The 21237-nt window shown below is 34.9% G+C and overlaps 1 protein-coding gene across 1 annotated transcript in view; it reads left to right on the forward strand.

Moving 5' to 3' along the window:
• LOC113230830 (atrial natriuretic peptide receptor 1-like) overlaps nt 1–21237 on the forward strand; it is an 86607-nt gene that overhangs the window by 12052 nt on the left and 53318 nt on the right. The window contains exon 4 of the mRNA XM_026464928.1: nt 5117–5226. Within this exon, the coding sequence (XP_026320713.1) occupies nt 5117–5226 (110 nt within the window). The remainder of the gene's footprint in view (nt 1–5116; nt 5227–21237) is intronic.

Consider the following 21237-nt stretch of genomic DNA (forward strand, 5'->3'; position numbering starts at 1 on the left):
TAGGTCTGACGCCTGACCACAGTAGGTCTGACGCCTGACCACAGTAGGTCTGACGCCTGACCACAGTAGGTCTCGAAAGACCTACTTGAGCTCGGTCCGCCATTTTCGCTTGGTGTGGTATAATTGTGTCATTCGTTGATAACAAAAAACAAATTATTACCCGTAGAAGTATTTCATGTCATCGCTAAGTCTTATTTAAAAAAATGTTCAATTTCTCACACTTCATGACCGTCCTAGCGAAAACGAAGAGCCCCTCATTTTAGCATGTAGCCGGAGCAGAGGTCCCGACTTAGGCGCTTTCAGGCCGACTACTTAGTTTTAGTTTACTTTTAATGGGTTAAGATTCCTTCAGATTTTGGGATCCACAGACGAAAGCACGTAAGTTAAAAACCAACATCATTCATTTCAATTAATCCATCGACCGACTAAACCATTTACGTCAAATTTACGTGTTTCAACTTGAAACTCCAGTGGCGTTTTTTTTCAAATTTATCATGAATTTATCATTCTCTTTACATATGCATTGTAAACAACACGGAAGAACATACTTTGTTTGTTTATTTTTTTGACTTATGTGCTTCAGTCGGCTGACTTTAGAATTATGTCAACTGCTTCTTAAATCTGAATATTAAACCATTGCTCACTCATTTGATGTTGATGCTTTCGGGCGTTTGTCACGCGCGCAGCCAAATTTCTGAATTAATTATCAGTAATATCTAACTAAATCTACTCTGGTTCTAGAGATTAGTTATTAAATATACGTGCTAAATGCTTGTTATCGGTGTTTTGTATTAACTTAAGAAGTTAAACATGATGTTTTATTACAAAAACGTGATAATAATTGAATCCTCAAAAAAATAATTAATCAATTGCAAATGTGCACCTTTTTAAGTAAACGATATTTTTTTATATTTATATATTTTTTTATACTTATATATTATATTTATATATGTATTGTTTTATTTACATTAGTTGATCTACGGATAAATTATGAACTGCATTCAAGGTAACACTATTATTATGTTTAAACATACTAAATTAAAATTTGGTATTCAAAAACAATATTTGATCCTCTTTTTTATTATTGGTCTTTTTTTGACGAGTGATGACATTAATTACTGGCCAGTAAGTATCTCTTCCCTTCATTCAGTAGACTAGGTTAGTATTAGAAATGTGCAACACGGGCCGAGCGAGTGAAGCGAACGTTGCGCGGCGGCGGCCGGCGAGTACCAGAAGCCTGCTTGCAATTCCGAACATGTTTTCAGGTCAAACCATATTATAATGAATATAATGTTAGTATACAAATACATATAATCGACATTGACTTAGTTTTAAAAATCAGTATCTAAATTTTTAAAGCTCATTTGTCTTAGTTTTGGGGCCCAACAAATCGAAAATTTTTTGCGTAGCTCAAAACAGACTAAAATATAGATCGATTTAATTTATTTTGTTATTTTATCTCAGAAAAAGTGGATCAATCATCAAAAAATATGACCGTTTATATAGACATGCCATTAAAAAAGTGCACTGAATAGATAGACAATGCAATATGACTGTTGAAAATTGTACCTCACGTCATTTACTTTTCAAATCTATTACAGTTTCTACATTTTATTTTGTAGTTGTTCTAAAACGGAATTACTTCAGTTAATTTTCTCATTAAGTTACCTGTAAATGTATTTTATTAGCAGTGGATTATTACGGACCTAACTACCCTATATTTTCCCGGAAAGGCCGTAGAAAGAGACATAACCTGAGCAGCACGGTCTTCACTATGTACTAAAGAAACTTTAATCAGAAGTTTAATTAAGTAATATAAATGGAAAATGGCGGAATATGGTACTATAAACCTGATGGGAAATTCACAATACACCGATGGCTTAAGGCATATTCAGCACGCACATATATGCGCGATGTAGTATATCTGATCAGGCCTTTATCAGGAACAATGGTAAAAGGTCTAAGGTGAACCTAGCGCACAAAACGATTATAACCAATGTAAGCTCGGTGGCTAATTACAATAAAATATAGCTCATTCTGATACAGCTATGTATTATAAGATTTATAAGTTTTTAATTTATAAGTCTTTAATTATTTCGTATTAGGCCACTGTTTATTTTATTAAGTTAAGTTCGTTTATTTTTTAATAAATTGTGTAATTGAACGGAGTTACTTTAATTAAGATCAGCCTTTTACAAAAGGCCATTTTTATTCATTTTATGAAACCATTTTATTAAATTTTACCAACTTCTGCTGTATCGATTTATTCTTTTGACTTCAACCCACGCTTGACTAAAAAATTGTCTATGCCAAATTGTTTTCACAAAAATGATTTAATGGTTTCTTAGAAAGTTTCCCTATATCTCCTATAGTTTCGGTTTTCTACATACTGCACCATTAAAAAAAAGCACACTGTATAATATTATCACTTGAAACTAAATACTGTCTTACTTACGAACTTTTTAAAATCGTGTTTTTTCAATTTCATCAAATTTTGAGTTACGATAGTACTTGGCTTTAACTGCGATATTACGATATCGACGGTTAAAAGATAAAAGGGCCTAATCGACACTTTGACGACGACAATGACATATACTTAGATAGTAACATATTTTGAGGATAAATGAGAAGATCCTTCGTGGATGTAATTATAATTGGTGCTAATAGCACTTGCTATTAGCGTCGATCACAATTACGGCATCCTCCTGACCTTGATTCATGTTCACTGGTTCGAACTTGAAGAGTCCTGACAATATACTGGAACAATGCATTTCTTTCTTTATCGCTTTTCTGAAATCAATGAGCAATATTTTTGTTTCAAAACAGAAATTTAATGAATAATACAGAATCTCTACAAAGAATAAAAATTCTTCAAAAGATTTAGAGAAATTCTACCAAAAATTGATTTCAGATATTTTAAACTTCGAATTTTTAACACTGGCATGTATACAATATAATAGAATGGTGCAAGTAGTTAGAAATATACTAGTGGACATAATATAGAAATACGCCAAAAAAGGTTGAATTATGGTAACAATGTTCTTACGAACCCTTGGCCATGTATACTGGAACTTAATTTGAAAAAAGAATGACTTCAATATGTTTTATTTCGATTAAACGTTCTTGTCGATGTGGCCAGCATTTAATATGAACGTTGTTGTCGTAGTTCAACCTTTTTTAGCATTGCTCTAAACGGACATCATCATTATTCGCACTGTTGATGCAATAGTGTATTAACTCAAAAAGAGTTTTTTTTTCAGAATCTATGAAAAACTAATTACCAACTTCCCGTGAAAGATTATTAAAATTTATGTATACGTTAAAGTTTATTGCAGACATCTTATCAATGACCTACTTGCCAAATATATTTAAAAGTAAAAGGGAAAAAATAATTTCATATTTTTGAGTAAGGACTGTTTTGTCCGGAACGAGCTCACAAAAAGTTTGTCTCATTTTGAGTTAAGAAGATATCTTTTAATTGTCTTTCTTTTTTTGTTGTATTGATGTGTAGAGATTAAAATTTTACGTTCAGTAATAGCATAATCTTGAATTTCCCATATTTTGAGTTACAGCACTTCTATAACAGCAAATATTTACGAATCGGTTTTTAGACATTTTTATGGACATTGGTATAATCAGCCGCTCAATAAATGTAGGTTGGAGAGTAAACTTCGATTTACGCACTACGTAGATACCTTAAAAGTCGGAATTAGATCTCGTCAGTAGTAACGAGAAAGTGAAATGTGTAGTTTTTAAAAGATAAATACACACACACAAAATAGTGAGAATGTAGAACAGTAACGTTTATATTTAAATGAATAAAAATTTGACATAAAGTAGTAAATTAAATTCGACTTTCTCAACCTCTATAGAAAAAATCGAAATTAATATAAAATATTTTTTTAGATTTGTGACAAAGTAGAAATAGCTGAAAATTTTAAAATTGCAACAGTTCAATAATTTTTTAATCAAAGATTAATACATTTGTTTCAAGTAATGTTTACGAAATTTACAAGAACGCAAAATCCCACGGCCCTTGATGTCAAACGCGCCGATTTGCATGGGCGAATCCGAAAGGCCTCGGGCCGACGCGCGAGGCGGCGCGTATTCGGGTATGTAGTCAAGAGCTTAGGCCGCGCGCCTTTAACGCCGCGCTTTTGAAGTTACTGATCAGCACCGATGGATCCGATTAGGCCGCCACGGCCCTCCACCTACGGCGCGTTTGCGCGAAACGTGCGGCGCGGGGCGCGAAACGGGCCACGTACCGTAGGAAGCAGCCTTTAGAAGGAAATTAAAACAAATGTATGAAAAAATTACAATTTAAATAACCGACCAGAAATTTGAAATAAACACTGCATTGTTTGGGGGATTTAAGTAGGGTTCCGCTGAATGTGCCGCTGTTTATATTGTTATACGGTATTAAGCAAAACATGTATGAGAGGAGTGGGGATGTCTGACAAGAGCTTGAATTGAAAACAGCCAGTTGCCAACATATATGTCCCAAAATTAATAAGAATTTGAATAGGTTTATTTTGGCAAATATTGGAGACCGACTCCAGAGCATCGCAGGGCATTTCTCTCTACAACTTAGCGCATTGAAATTATCCCTTATTTCGATTACAATGGCATCAAATACACATTGATAAATTTAATGTATATAAATAAATTTAATACCGGCGGACGTTTGCGCTGACCCTTACTATTCTAATATTAGGATATGTAATGTGACTAATCTTTATCACTTTTAACAATGCTATAAAGAAAATTATTCAATTCTAGGTGCTTAGCATTGACTTACAAATAAATGAACGACGGGTCTAATACAAAAACCACGAAAAAAATATCCCAAGTCAACCTATTTAAACGTGACATGTCAAGGAATATGAAAAAGCTAAAACGTTGAATTTAAATTGTAATGTCATCGCAGTACTGTCTAATTTGCTTGCTTCGCTGTCAGTCGAACAAACGAAGACTAGAGTGTGAATGACGCTCTGTATACGAATTTAACGCCCTATAAGTTCGGACACTTTTTAGCGCGGACCCGACGTCCATATAATTGTAAGTCAATGGTGCTTAGGCACTTTTTATATAAGTAAACAACTGCCTTTGTTTTCAGTGGTGATTCTCAGTGTTCGAGGACCGCTCGTCCGCGAGTTCCTGCTAGCAGCTCACTCCTTGGGTATGACGCGAGGCGACTGGGCCTTCCTCGACGTTGAGATATTCCAGGTTAGCAATATTTGCGTATTTATTTGAAAACATATAAAATCAGTGTCAAACAAATAAAACCGTGACAACGTGCCAGAGGCTTATTGGTGACTCGGAATTAGTGGACGCGAAGCTAAAGTTGCCTGCTTATCGGTATTTTACAGGACATATCACGGAGAGTGTTCGATGGAATTACACGACTTAATTCCGCCTTCACCTTTCCATCACTCCCCGGTGCCCAAGCCTTCGCCTAATCCCCCGACTAGGCGTAGGCTTAGGATCCACCCCGATGTTGTGGATATTCCAAAGATTCTCGCGAATCGTTACGCTTCCACATTTATATGGCGAACGGCAATGGGGTGGAATTCCCCGAACGCTATATCTTGGGCATTTAATTGCCAAGGCGAGAGAGAATAGGCATTATTTAGGTGTGCATGCTACATCGTCGACCTCATTGTCACTTTCCATCAGTTGAGGTGGAGGTCAAATGCGCACTTACATTTTTATAAAAAAAACCTTGCAATAACAAAGCCCATCTTTATCACCTCTGCTGAGGCCGGACGGCTCGCTGGCCCATACTGCGGAAGAGAAGGCGAATATTTTTGCCTCACTCTTTGCGGAGAATACAACAAATATGCATATTCAATTAGTTTACAGAGATAGTGCTTCTCTCTGCGCTCAACCTCTATGGCTCTTTCAGTGACAGTTGAGTCTTATAGATAAGCGTGTCGCTTACCACCCGGCGCACGACTTGTTCGTCCCGGCATTTGATATTATAAAAAATAAAATGCTATGGTTACTGCCATGAAAAAACACGCGGCAATGTAAATTGACCACGGTGGCCCAACGGTTTGTGCTGCGGGTGCTGAATGAGGAGGTTTCAGGTTCAATTTCTGATAGGATTATTTTGGATAATGAACTTTTCTGAATTGCTAATTATAGAACAGAACAATTGTTAAATTTGAGGCGAGATAATTGGTGTGGCATATTATTATGATTATTATTATACATATCATAGCAGTGTTGTATACATCGAGTATATGTCACTCAATTACCTTTTCTCGCAAGAAAAGACCCATTAGTTATGATTATAAATTTAATAACACCACAATAGACAGAGTGACCGAGGTGAGAGACCTGGGTGTATGCCTCGATAGTGAACTGAACTTTGCTTCGCATATTGATCAGGCTGCAGCCAAGGCTTATAAAATGCTGGGTTTTGTTTTTCGACAGTGCAAAGACTTCAAGAATGTCAATACATATATTATATTGTATAACTCCCTGGTCCGAAGTCATTTAGAATATGCTTCGACAGCATGGAACCCTCATTATGCCAAGCATATAGACCAGGTAGAAAGTATTCAGAATAAGTTTTTAAGAAGACTAAGATATAGGTTTAAGGGCGCTATGCCCCAGTTTCAGTCGTTAGAATTAAGACGCGAACACAGAGATCAAATGTTTCTGTTTAAGATTATAAATGGCATCGTTGATTCTCCTTTCTTAATGAGTCGTATTTCATTCAAATGTCCTAGGGTTAATGCTCGCTCCAACACAACATTGTTTTTCGTACCTATTTGCAGTACTAACTACGCTGGGAATAGGTTTCTAATCAGAGCAAGTAAATCTTATAATGATCGTTACCACCACATCGATATATTTACCTGTAAACTAAATTGTTTTTGTCAAATGTTAAAAAAGTAGATTTTGGTTGATAAATTAAGTAATTATTTCTTTTCTGCAATAATAGTCTCAATTTTTTAAAACTTGTTTAGAGCTTTGTCATTTGGTTAGTTGTTTACAGAGTTTTGTCATTGTGTAGTAGATTAAGTGCTTTCGGCCTTCACTTTGTGAATTATCTATCATTGGAAACAAAATTTGGCTAAATTTAATATTTAATAGGTAAACAAAACATTTATGTAATATGTAAGCTGTATGTTTCTTTAAATAAATAAATAAAATAAATAACCAGAAATAGAGACAAAATGTCATTTAATTTGTTTGAAAACTATTCTGCCAAATCATTACTGTGCCAACTGCGCTCAAAAACAATTGACGGGTGTCGTCGAAATACTGACTGAATGAATGTAGGTTTGGGAATGTATTCTAAAAAAATAAGAGAAAAAGAAGATCTTGGCAATTCGAAACTAGATTCCAAATTGAATATACGATACAATTATATTTATAGAGTTTTCTTATGAAAGTACCTCTATGCAAAGCAATCTGAGTTATGTCTTCTATAAATGGTGGAGGTGCATTCTATAAGCGCAATATATATGTGGTGGAAAAATTCCAATGAAGAAAATTCCAATTGTGAAAAAAATTTATATGAATTTATGAAAAATCTCAGAAGAAAGGAGGAACAAGCATATGAGGTCGTAATTTATATTCTATTTTTGTGTGTGAATTTGCTATTGTGTCTTTGTGCGCTTCGTAGTGAAAAGGGGCAAAGTAAAACACTATACAATGAATCGTATGCCGTGTACAGAAATTTTCAGGCCTAAATGATGTGGAGGAGTTTCTGGGCCAGTTTGAGGCAATTAGCGTGATAAATAACTGGTTGGATGGGCAAAAAAGATATGTAATTGCGACGTATCCGGAAGGGCCAGTCTTGCAGTGGTATAAAATCCATTTTTCTTCATATGCCACCTACGATATCGTTGTTAAGTTAAAAGAGAAAGTTAAGAGAGCAGTTCCCCTCGCAGGTCGATTATGTTCAAGAGTTTTACTATAGGCGGCAGATGCCTAATGAGCCGCTCCTGAACTATTTTTATAATCTGAATAGCTTGGCGACGAAAGCAAAGATACTGGACGATGTGAAATTTATAAAACATTACCTAAAATGTTAAGCTCCCAAGTATCAGTGGGTGCTTGCTAGCTAGTTGTTCGCGTCTAAAGACGAGTTGAGAAAAACGATTATACAGATGGAAGATGTATTTAATCGACAATCAAACTTAAATCAACACGGTATCGAATTACCGGTATGTATTTCGAAGGAATATTCTCAGTCTTGCACAGGGAGATCCCTCACCCGTTGGTGGATCCATCACTGCTTACTCAGATTATCAAACGCCACAAACTCCAGTCACGGCCGTCGTTCCGTTTGACGTGCAGCGAAATACGCCACGCGGAAGGTACAACTTGAGACTTCGGCAAGTATATTCGCAAGCACTAGGAAGTGGTTCTTCGACGGGTTATCCCCAACGTCGATTTTATCAAGGTGCAACAGCTCATTCAAGAGGCGATCACCCAAACGCACCGCCACGCCGACAGATAGCCGGGATGGTCGGACATGGAATGCGAAACCGGCGTGCTTGGAACAAGAATTGTGTATAGTAGATATTTGTGATGTAGTTAGAGTGCCCTTTATAACCATTTGTATAAATGATATAGATTGCGAGGCCTATGATTGAAAAAACGTCGAATTTTCCTTTGCGTACAGTTGGTGGAACGCGGATAATAGTGCAGGCGTCCACCAAAGTTTCGTTGGTAATACAGGGAAACAAATATCTATCAAAGCTGCTTGTTGTAGATGATGGTGATGAGCTCCTTATTTTGGGACAGGACTTCCTGACCGTAAATAGTGCGGTAATCGATTTTGCAGCCTCGAAGATAACTTTAAAGAATAGTGTTGAAATTCCTTTCAATTCTGTCTCTGATATCATCTCAAGGAAAAGGAATTGTTGTTCTATCGAGCCAGTTTCAAAAAGTCATAAAAACTTTGCATTAAACAAGTCCGAATATTTTATATTTTGTTAATTTGTTAGATGCGAATTGTCACCACATGTTTAATGTCTCGAGTATAAAAAAAAATAGAATTTAATATTGATAATTCATTACAGGATAGTTTCCAACAGAAGTGTAAAATTAGCTACATTGTTTAAAGGGCCGTATAGGGTAGTAGGTCGGTTGAGTAGAGTTAATTATATTGTGAGAAGAATAGGTGTAAATAGGAATAGATCGGGTAGGCAGAATCTAGTGCATGTGAATAGAATGAAAAGGTTCTATAGTAGATAGTTTAGTGATTTTTCAGTTTCTAGTAGGTAATTGCTTGAATTTTATTCTTAAGGGTTTGTTTGTTTTTCATATGGAGCCATGATGACATTGTGACGAATATTTTGATGGAAGTTGTTATTTTCCGGCGAATGAAGACTTAAAAGGATGGGAGGAGAAGATGGACTACCTACTTGGATAGATATAACTTACTTTTTTTTTCTTTTTGTCCTGTGTGTGTGCATAGTTCGTGGTCACTCTCCCAGATGAACAAGAATTGTCTGCATTCAAGGAAAATATACTTGTTGAATTATTAGGAATCCTCCATATGATATATCGCTATATCATATGTGTGATAGGAAATGTTGTTGTTAGGGTAATTTGTGTGTTTGTTTTGGTTTGTTTAAAGAAAGTGAGAAAAGCTGATGGAACGTGGATAGCTGCAGGATGAGGACTAAGGCAGCTGGGAGATCAATGTTGATGCTACCCAGTGATCGCCCGATGGTTGCTCAAGCCTATGTCGTCGTCGCGGCAGCGTGCGAGTTGAAGATAGTTTAGTGATGCAGTTAGGAAGTTCTAGTAGTGATGTTTAAAGATTTGTTAGGGACATTCAGCCAAGATATGGTTTAGGATTTAAGGAGTTAGGATTTAGGTAGCTTACCTAGATAATGAGGGTTCCAGGTGAAATAAAGTGTCAGTGCTTTAGATAGGTTACCTGATTAGCTAGGATAGCTAACGAATAATTATATGTTGAATTGTTTGATTAGGATGTGGTCATGGTCTGTCCTTTTAGATAGGTTTTTGGCAGACTAAAGCCACAGCCTCCTCAGTGGTTTCCTTGTTGGTAAGTTAGAAGCTTCCGAGCAGTGTGTGGCTAGCCTATAGTGAAGACTGACCACTTATGTAAGTTGCCTATCATAGGTATCAGCTAGAAATGTACACCCCTTCAGTTGTAAGGAAGAGGGATGTAGTATAGGATCTACTCTATGAGTAGAAATACTAGCTGAATGAATATAGGTTTGGGTTTAGAATGTATTTAAAAAAATAAGAGAAAAAAGATAAGAAGATCGATACATACGATACAATTATATTTATTGAGTTTTCTTATGAAAGTACCTCTACGCAAAGCAATCAGAGTTACGTCTTCTATAGTACCATGAGTTTATTGTGACAGTTGTCTAGTTCTTGTACTTGTCATTCAGGGTTCTGCACAATTTTCGAGACAAAACTGGGAAGTATTTTTTGCTGTCGCTAGCTACAATTGTCATTATAAACTCATGTCAGAGGCACAGATGTGTTCCGGATTGAAGGGTCGACGTAATCACAGGCAAAGGAGTATTAAGGTCCTAAATCCTTTGCATGGGGTCGTAATTGCGTTATTAAAGGCACCATATTAGGTATCCTTAAAGTCTGTAGTTATCGTCAAGATATACGATTGTCTGCTTGCTTGCCGATTTATTATTATTGTTATTTGATTGCGATTTGTTATTCAAATGAATAACATAAGAAATATTGGCAACTGGAGGTCCAGCGTGTCGACTCTGATTCTGTTTATATTTATTGTGAGGTTTAAAACCTTATAGAATTCTTAGGTTTCCGTGATTGCTGCAGATCGGAAATGAAAATATATTTTCTGAATATATATATTTTTTTAATTCAAGGAAAACAAACCTGTAAAATTCCGAATTGTTTGTTTGTTAAAAAAATGATATTAATATGATATTATATCCGAAAAAATAGTTTTATTTCTTGGAATAGCGTCTTTAGAGAAATAATTATAAGTATTTGAATTTTTTCCCCTTTTTTAATAAATAAATATTATACGACATCATATACGTTGTTCCGGTCTCAAAGTAAGTTAATTGAAAATAACGACGGTACCCATAGGTCAATGACGGTACCACAAACACCCAGACACGAGACAATATAGAAAAGTTAGTTTTTTACACTGACCCGGCCGGGGTTCAAATCCAGGGCCTCAGAGATAGCGACACCATGAAAACTGTTGTACACTCGACCACGGAAGTCGTCAAGTATTTGAATTGAGTTAGTTTTTTTTATGATACAAGTGACGGTACGATCAAGTCGTGCGCCTGATGGTAAGCGACACGTCTGACAATAAAAGTTGCGGTGCCACTCAGAGCTTTAATTCGCAAAGGTCTGAGGGGCACTGCCACTGCGCCCGTCACCCTGAGACTAAACTTGACAAGTCCCTGTAATTTCACCAACACCCTTACTCTTCAAAACCGAAACGCAGTAATGCTCACATTACTGCTTGGCAGCAAAAATAGGTAACATGGCCGTATTTCACGAAAAGTATTGCATTTCTGACCTTTCTGAATTAATAATATGATTTCTAGGACTGGTCTGTTAATAACTAACTAATTAATTATCAAGGCTATTCCGGTCAACTGAGACCGCATTTTATGCATTAATGATTGCAATGTTACCCCTAGCTTCGACGTTTGCCATTTAGATGAACTCTAAAAGTGGTTCAAGGTAAATATGCCCTGAAATTTTTAAATCCACTTCATTCACGTAGCATATTTTACGTACATTGTAGCTGTACACGTGGTATTTTATTACGTAAGATAACATCCCTGTACGTGATATTTTGTAGGTTAAAAAGTGTTTATGACACAGTTTCAAATAAAAAAAAGAGAAAAACTTGACCTTTTTTATTTTATTTTTTATAACATTAAGTGACGGGACGAACAAGGCGTGCGTCTGAATGTAAGCTACATGCCTGTCCATAACAGTTACAGTGCCACTCAGAGATTTAAATCGCAATGATCTGAGGGGCACTACCATTGCGCTTGTCACCTTGAGACTTAAGTTGACAAGTCCTATGTGCCTGTTATTTCACCAGCACCCTTATCCTTCAAAATCGGAACACAGTAATGCTGACATTACTGCTTGGCGGCAGAAATAACAAACACATACTGCCAACTGCTAACTACAACGCGGCTACGTGCCAAAATATTTTTTTGAGATTTAACAAAAACCGTAGTAACCGTAATTTTATGCACTATCTTTGCTATTTAAACCGGATATTTGACCATTTGTAATTTACCCGCATTTTAGTTGGTTAAAACGCGGCAGCATAGACAACCACAAATTACACCCAAACTCACGAGATAAATAAATGTAGACCATACAAATATTTATCTCGACCTTGGCACCTTTGCGTGGCAGTCCGGTATGGTAACTGTTCGGCCAGAGAGGCAGCTTTTTGTATATGGTACTCTGATATTTGTTAACCGATTTCGATGATTCCTCGGTAGTCATCCCATTATATTTTGAAGAAAATATTCCATCTGTAAGGGTGGAAAATTAGGGGATGAATCCGGTTTATTGGATTTCACTAACTTTCCGGCAACCATTTTCAATATATCTTGGTAAATTGATGTAATTCCACAAACTTTTGAGGTCATGATTATATACTTTCTTTTTGGTTGTTACAGTCTTTATTATCCAACTGTAATTTTGAACTGTTTAAAACGTCTTTCGGCGTTTGAGTCATTTCATCGTCATAATTATCCGTCTATCTATCGATACCACACAGGCATACTCTTTATTTTATCGACGTGGTTTTGTTGTACAGTCTGTTCCGAAAACAAATTCATTTGCTAAGTAATAGTATAAATAGATCAAACAGAAAAGAAAAATTCTTTTCACGCTATAAAAATGTTCGAATCGTGAATTCAAATTGATTTGATGATTTATGAAGAATTGATTGTTAAATTTAAAAATACCAAAGGCAAGTAACGTATTGTGAAAGACAATAATAGTGAAATACTTGGAATATGAAGGGAGACGACTTTGTTAGATGAAAACAGTTTCACTTTGAATTGATACGTGATTGTAATCGTGATTTTAGTATACTATAGATTAGCGCTTTAAAACACAAAGATCTGAGGGGCACCGGCCCCTGCCGGGTCCGGGTCCGGGTCCGGGTCCGGGTCCGGGTCCGGATCCAGGTCCAGGTCCGAGTCCGGTTCCGGGTCCGAGTCCGGGTCCGGGTCCGGGTCCGGGTCCGGGTCCGGGTCCGGGTCCGGGTCCGGGTCCGGGTCCGGGTCCGGGTCCGGGTCCAGGTCCGCGTCTGGTTCCGGGTTAGGGTCCGGGTCCTTGTAATAAAAAAAAATTAAGTGTACCTACTCTAGCTACAACTAGAAACTTCGTATTATATCTACTCGCTTGAGCTCTAATGTTAAGAATGTGGCAGCAATTAATTATTTAATTAAGAAATAGTTGTGTGTGTGTGTGTGTGTGTGTGTGTGTGTGTGTGTTGTTGTGTGCCCTAAGAACCTAATTTATATTATATAGGTTTGCATCGAAAATCTACTCTAAATGCGATCAACTTCTATTATGAGTCAATACTACCTAAGTTCGAATTCGAACTTTCCTCGTACTAATACGGTTCATTTTGCTTATTTCAGAATTTATGTTTCTACCATTGACCTACTAGTTTCTACATACAAAAATGTATATCGTATACTATACGTGTTCTATTCAGTTCAGTTGATATAAAATAATCATTGGTACATGTAAAGTACCTATTGAATACAGCGTTATTTCGAGGTAATTTTGTGTTTTTTTCTATCGTAAAAATTTATATGAATCGTGTTTTCACACCGTATACATCCTCAATTTTACTATATATTTTTTCTAAAGTGATTGATTGAACACTTTCACTGTAATGCGGAATCAACCAAAGTCATTTCAGATTGTTTCGACAAAAAAAAAATTGTAATAAACAACCAAGAATCACGCAAACATCACGTTCGTTCCTTCCTCGTACCTGCAAGGTGTGGAATGAGCACATTACTTGCGTTATGATATGGGGTTACTTAAAAATCGATTAAACAAAGTTCTCAAAGGTTGGTAACAAATAGGCAGACCCTCTAGTGTTGCAAACGTCCACAGGTGGCGATGATTTCCTCCATTAAGTGATTCATCTGTTCGTTTGTCCTCTATATCGTAGTCGGTAGAGCGGTGGCACTAGTTTGGCATAGAGACGCAGCGCAAGGCCCGATTCCTGTCAGATCCATGGAGTTTTTATTTGTGTTCGATCTTTGTAATAACAATTATAAGAAACTAGTATAGTATTTTAAGTCATTTTCACAAAAAATATATACATTTAAATAATATGGTAATAACATAAAGAAAATAATAATAAAAAGTAATATGTGGAGAGCAACGGAATTCACTTTAGGGTAATTCCCAGAACACGCAGGTCAGAACCAATTTAGAAAAGTTCATTTTCAACCCATGTCCATGTTCAGAATCAACCCATGATCTTACCATACAGCGCCCGTTATTTTAATGTAAGTCGTTGGCAACCAAGGTCGTAATCAAAACATGATAGTGAATAAAAATCATTGTTATATTATATGATACAAATTGTTCATATCTGAAATTTTATAGCACTCCTAATTAAGAATAATAAATAAGATAATAAAAAAGTTATTGGCTTATTTTAAACTGCCTGTGTGGCCGAACGGTTACGTGGGTAACGGGTGGTCCCAGGTTTGATTCTTGGCTCGGGACAAATATTTGTATGGCCTACATTTATTTATCTCGTGAGTTTGGGTGTAATTTCTAGTTGTTTATGTATATGTCCATGGCACCCGCGACACAGGGTTTCCCTAGTGTGGGGCCATGTTGAGTGTGTGCGTTATTTATTTATTTGTGCCTTATTTTCATGATACTAAATAACTTAATTCGTAGAATCTTTGAACCACTCTCTCTCCCCAGAAAAGTTGTAATTTTGCAGATGTGCCCTTATTCCACCAAGGGTGCGATCGTTTTTTTAAATAATAGTTCCTGGTGGTAAGCGACGCGCCTGTCCTTAACAATTGCAGTGCCACTCAGAAGCTTTAATCACAAAGATCTGAGGGGCACTGCCACTGAGCCCGACACCCTGAGACATAGGTCGACAAGTCCCATGTGCCTGTAATTTCACCAGCACCCTTACCCTTCGAAACCGAAATGCTGTTATGTTCACTTACTGCTTGTCGGCAGAAATAGGTAAGGTGGGGCAGTACTTCCCTGGACGAATTCTTTCACAAGGAGCTTTACTACTAATAAAAGTGCATTAAAAAAAGACTAAATATTATTTTTATTCAATGTATGCAGAACAGAAAATCCGTTTCGTTCCATTAATTTCCGTTTTTTACGTTACAACGTTGAGTGTGTACGAGTTACAATTGCAATACACGAGTAAAAGAAATTGGAACAACATTTCCGAGAAGCTTCGCGTTGCTCTACATACGATGGCATATTCATTCCGTTGTGTTCTGCATTTGATTTGACAGTATTGTGTAAATAGAAAGAGTATACATACAGACTTTATATATCTCAACTTGTGTGTGGGAAGGATTTTTATTTATTCTGTTGATGTATTAAACATTCTCTCTGCGATCGCGACTCATGTAAATTCGTTAGGAAGCACGCACAATTTTATTCATATCTAACGAATGACAAAAGAAATAACAGAAACTTAAACAAGCTAAGATCACCTATCTCCAAAAATAAATTAGTTACGTCTGGCCCCCACGCCTTATTAAAATTATTATATGCTGTCGACTGTTCGCCAGTAATGTCATCAAGTTTGCCCATGCTCAAAAAATAAAGTATATGTTTTGTATATCGAGTTCTTAGGTTTTCGCGATTGTTACACATAGGAAATGAAACTATTTTTCCGGATTTAAATCGCGTATATTTGTTTTTTCAAACAAACCGTGTCATCAAGTCAACCGTGACCATGGGACCTGTAAAGGGCCCGAAACGTCGGTTTGTTTGAAAAAACAAATATACGCGATTTAAATCCGGAAAAATAGTTTCATTTCCTATATGTTTTGTAACCAGTTGAAAGAAAGTTATTTCAAGCTTGAAATTGTTCAAATATGAAATTTAAAAAAATTAGAACGTCAGGTAAAGAAATGACAGACCATTCTACTAGCGTTATAAAAATGTAGTCACTATTGTCTTCACTTCACTTCACTTTAACCCGCAGAATTTAAATATTCATACTTGGTAAAGTTTTTTGGCTCATAATGGCTATTCTAAATATTATCTTTTAATATATCAACAAAAAATTTCGTTTTGAACTATAGTTTTGCTGTGGTTCTTAATTGAAAAGAGGTTCCACAAATGTGTATAACCTAACGTGTCACTTCTCAAAGTGAAATATACGGCCAGCATCAATTTCAAAACCTGTACACCTTGGACTTTGAAGAAGATTTATATATAGATTATTTTAACGTTCAGAATAAATCCAACTAAATGTGACTTCAAATGTACAGTTTATATTTTGCGTCAGTTATATTTTGTCACTTCTCTCCTTGTCACGCCGGTCGATATATTTATCAACAGAAATGACAACAGTCGACAGAATTTATTATTTTATAGATTATTGCTTATTATATGTATTTTTTCTATTTAGTGATTTTGATACTACCGTATTGTTAAATTTTCGCTGCTTTTTAAATATTTTATCAACTGTATTTTTTAACAAGCTTGTCGACAGAAGTGATCATCTATAAATTATTATCCATTATATCCTCTAACCTAGTTAGTAATTAACATACTAAGCTATTTTTATATTAATTAAATTGGCATGTTTTTGATTAACTGTAAAAACAGTATTTTTAAATGCCAAAAAAGAAGTTATCAGAAGGAATGCTGAAAACCCAATAAAGGGAACGGATAAAGAAAAACATAATGAAATTAACAAGCTATATTGGATGAAAGAAGATAAAAAGTCGGAGAAATTGCAAAAAGAAAAAAAAACTGTTTTAGTAAAGAGGATTAAGGATCATACGAGAATAGAAAATAACCAAATTCGCAATTAAACTATTTTTTCGGATCGAAATCACATTTGTTATTTTTTACACACATATTTGTTTTTTTTTTAAGAAAAACCAACATTTTGGGCTCTTTATAGGTCCCGAGATCATAAGCAAAAAGCAAAGGCAAGAATACCACTCAAAAACATTGTACTGAGATGAAACAGCTGAAAGAAACTGAATTAAGATTAATTAAAGAAGCACCCCCTTCTTTGCTTTTAAAAATAGAAGGAGAAATAGAGCTAAAATATGTATTTGAGACATTGACTTACAATTATATGGACGTCGGGTCTGCGCTAAAAAGTGTCCGAACTTATAGGGCGTTAAAATCGTATACAGAGCGTCATTCACGCTCTAGTCTTCGTTTGTTCGACTGACAGCGAAGCAAGTAAAATTAGACAGTACTGCGATGACATTACAATTTAAATCTAACGTTTTAGCTTTTTCATATTCCTTTACATGTCACTACGTTTAAATAGGTTAACTTGGGACATTTTTTTCGTGGTTTTTGTATTAGATCCGTCGTCCATTTATTTGTAAGTCAATGATTTGAGATGAAGAATCCCTACATTCGGATTGGGAGAACCGTTATAAGAGTACCCACTGAGAACAAAGAGGATGCAATAATATAAGTGAAGATTCAAGAAGACGTTAGCCGCTTAACTTCGATTAAATGAAAAAAAAACTAATCACAAAAAAAAGAAACAAGTAAGACTTTTAGGCGACAAAATAAGTCTTCATAAAAGGTTCAAAGAAGATAATAATTATTTCTAACATGGAATAAAATCAATCCGGAACCGTGACTTACGACATTCGCAAAATTGTACTGCCCTGTTTGCACACATGATGTAATCTATTCTCATCATGAGAACTTTATCATGCCTTTAAACTACAAAGTGGAAGATGTTAGAGTAACTGAGGTTTAAGAACCAAAATCTCCAGAATCTGATGAAACATCCATGTTTCACCCAAACCCAGTCAAACTTGCCAACTCGGCCCTAATTCACCATCGACATTTCCATCTCAAATCGTTGAATCAAAATTCAAGACTCTAGAATTCTATTACTTATACTGAATCAGATAGCAATGATGACGCACTATCACAACCGTTACAATAAAATGTCAACATTACACCGAAAGGTTCATGATTGTCCTGCTTTTTGATTTGGAGTTGATGCCAAGGATGATGAAAATGGAATTGCTATTTTTTCAGCAGAAAATAATTAAGGAAATAATTGTCCTACATTGTTGAAGCACTTTGCAATCATGGTTATAGTTGGTGTCATCATCTGATGAAGCTATTATTTAAATAAATCGACAGAAGTGTACGTATCTTCTGTCGACAAGTTTTATTAATTTTTTATTACGAGTAATTTTATAATTTTTAAATTTCCATGAGGAAAAAGAAACTGGATTTTTAAGTTTGTTTTGTTTAGAGTTGATTTTATTCAATAATTTAAATACGATAAAATAGTCAGGTAAATTATGTTAATTTCTGTCGATTTCATAGTCACTCCTGTCTAGTAGTAAAAACTAAAAAATGAAGTTTTCTCTTAAAATTGATTCTATTAAACTCTGTCAGCATTTTTTATTACTTTATTACATATTTCTGCATAAATAAACCCAAACAATGAAAGAAATTATGATTATAATTTTTAATTTTTTTTATTTCGCTCGTTGGTAGAATGACCCACAAACATATATCAGCAAACAAATAAAATCATTCCTTATTAATAAATGTAATTACGATTTAAACGAATTTTTGACGAAAAAAATGATGAAAAAATAACAATTTTACAAAAAAATCTTCGACATCTCTCATTAACAAATAAAATGAATATATTGTTTATTGTATATTTTCCAATACTAATGAAGAATAATACAATGTGATATAATAATTTTATATTGTGATATATTGTAATGTAATAATTTAATATAATTAAATAGTGTGATTTATAAACTCTGACGTTGCTGTGTCCTTGCAGGGCGTCATATGTATACCATGAATGAATGTTCCACCATAAATTTGGAATGTGATATGCAATAAACAATAGAAATTGAACTTCATGATAGAAGAAAAACGCAAGCAAACCAACAACGTTACGAATGGGAGTGTGAGTTTTATGTCTACAGGTATATAAGTATATAAGTATATATATATATATATATATATACTTATATAATATATATATACTAATATAATATATACTTATATATATATATATGTATATATATATATATATATATATATATATATATACTTATACCTATATATATACATCACTTATATATACACTTAAGGCGTTGTATTATGTGGGACCGATCTCTTTACTTATTTTTCTTGAAAGCTTTTCTGACACGGTGTCTGTAGGCGGATACCAATTTTCTTCAGGAGATGGTTTCACAGTTTATTGGTTAGAATGTCATAAAAAAAATTGAATCGAACGACGTAACACGATCAATGTAGTTGAGTAAAGATTAGGCACAAAAGTTATAAAAATTCAATGAAGTTGAAGTCATGCGAAATAACATTACATTTACTATAATACATGTGATACTTGGTGAAATTATTAACCAAAGCCCGTTTTGTAAACAGTAAAGATCTTAAAATTGAATGCGTTATTAGCTATAATATCGTAGTTTGCTTTACGCAATCATAACTGACAGTATATTGCGTAATGGAGCTTAACATGGCTTAGTTTAACGTTTGTGTATCGAGCATATTTGTTTGTGTAATAGGGCGTACCTAAATACGTTATAATATAGACTGTTTAAATTATCAATTTATTGGATGACTAGATGAACAAATATTTGAAGGATTTTTACATAATTAAAATTGCATACGGTGTATTTTGACGCGCGTTAATGCGATTAAATAATAAATAAACAATTACTAACACATACACGCACTGGAGAAATCCTGTATAGCGGGTGCTATGGACACACACGTAGACAACCACAAGTTCAAACTAGATTTAGTCGTAGACATACATGGGTAAAGGCGCCTTATGGCCCAGAGGCGTGAGCACGCGCCCATCCTCAATTTTGCAACGTCATTTACGTTTTTCATTTACATTTTGCAACGTTAGTGTTGTTGAATCGATTTAATGAATTATTATTAATATTACAATTGATGTATTAGTAAAATTTTAAAACAAGTAATAACTTGTTTTCAAATTTTGTGACTTGCAACTTATTTGTTGTTATACAGTACTTTATTACTATGACTATATAAATGTACTTAAACTAAAATATATACCGGGTGGAAATTTGTAATGCCACCTGGAGGGAAAGTACTCTAAATACTGGAGATAGAAATTTTTAGTTAAAGGAAACATTCCTTTATTTTTTAAAAGAAATAAAATTGCATTCATATATTTTCGAATTCTAGCAACACGCGGGAGTCGAACCCGCTTTAATCTGAAAAAAATGCACCCTGCACTTTTATTGCATCGATCGATAGGGTTAATTGTAAGAATAAAATCTCGCTCACAAAATTGGTTAATTAAATGGAAAAATAAAACCAGATTTCGTGGTTTTGTTTATAACGTATTTTAATAAAACGAAAAACATGGTAATCTAACTAATTAGTTGCTCGAAATGAGCTCCATTTTCTTGGATACACAAATCTAATCTTTTAACGAATTCATTTTGAGTAACTTTTAATAACGTGTTGTGATGAATTGTATTACAAATCGTATTCTGAACCTCAGCCTTCAACTCGTTTACACTCGCATAGGATTAAGGGAAATTTGATTTTTAACATTTCCCCACAAAAAAAATTTAACACGTAGCTACCCGTATTTTTTAAATTATTTACCATTCTTTTCAGAACGAATCGAGTTGGTGCTTGTCGATCTCAATATCTCTCTTCATACCACCGCAGAGCTAAATTCACATTTTTGTTATTTAAAAAATAGGCTTCCATTAAATCAAATTGTTCTTGATATGCATTGACTTACAAATAAATGGACGACGAGTCTAATACAAAAACCACGAAAAAAATGTCCCAAGTCAACCTATTTAAACGTAGTGACATGTAAAGGAATATGAAAAAGCTAACACGTTGAATTTAAATTGTAATGTCATCGCAGTACTGTCTAATTTTGCTTGCTTCGCTGTTAGTCGAACAAACGAAGACTAAAGCGTGAATGACGCTCTGTATACGATTTTAACGCCCTATAAGTTCGGA

This window comes from Hyposmocoma kahamanoa, unplaced genomic scaffold (genome assembly GCF_003589595.1).
Source record: "Hyposmocoma kahamanoa isolate Upper Pololo Valley unplaced genomic scaffold, ASM358959v1 64, whole genome shotgun sequence".
In the NCBI taxonomy this organism is placed as follows: domain Eukaryota; kingdom Metazoa; phylum Arthropoda; class Insecta; order Lepidoptera; family Cosmopterigidae; genus Hyposmocoma; species Hyposmocoma kahamanoa.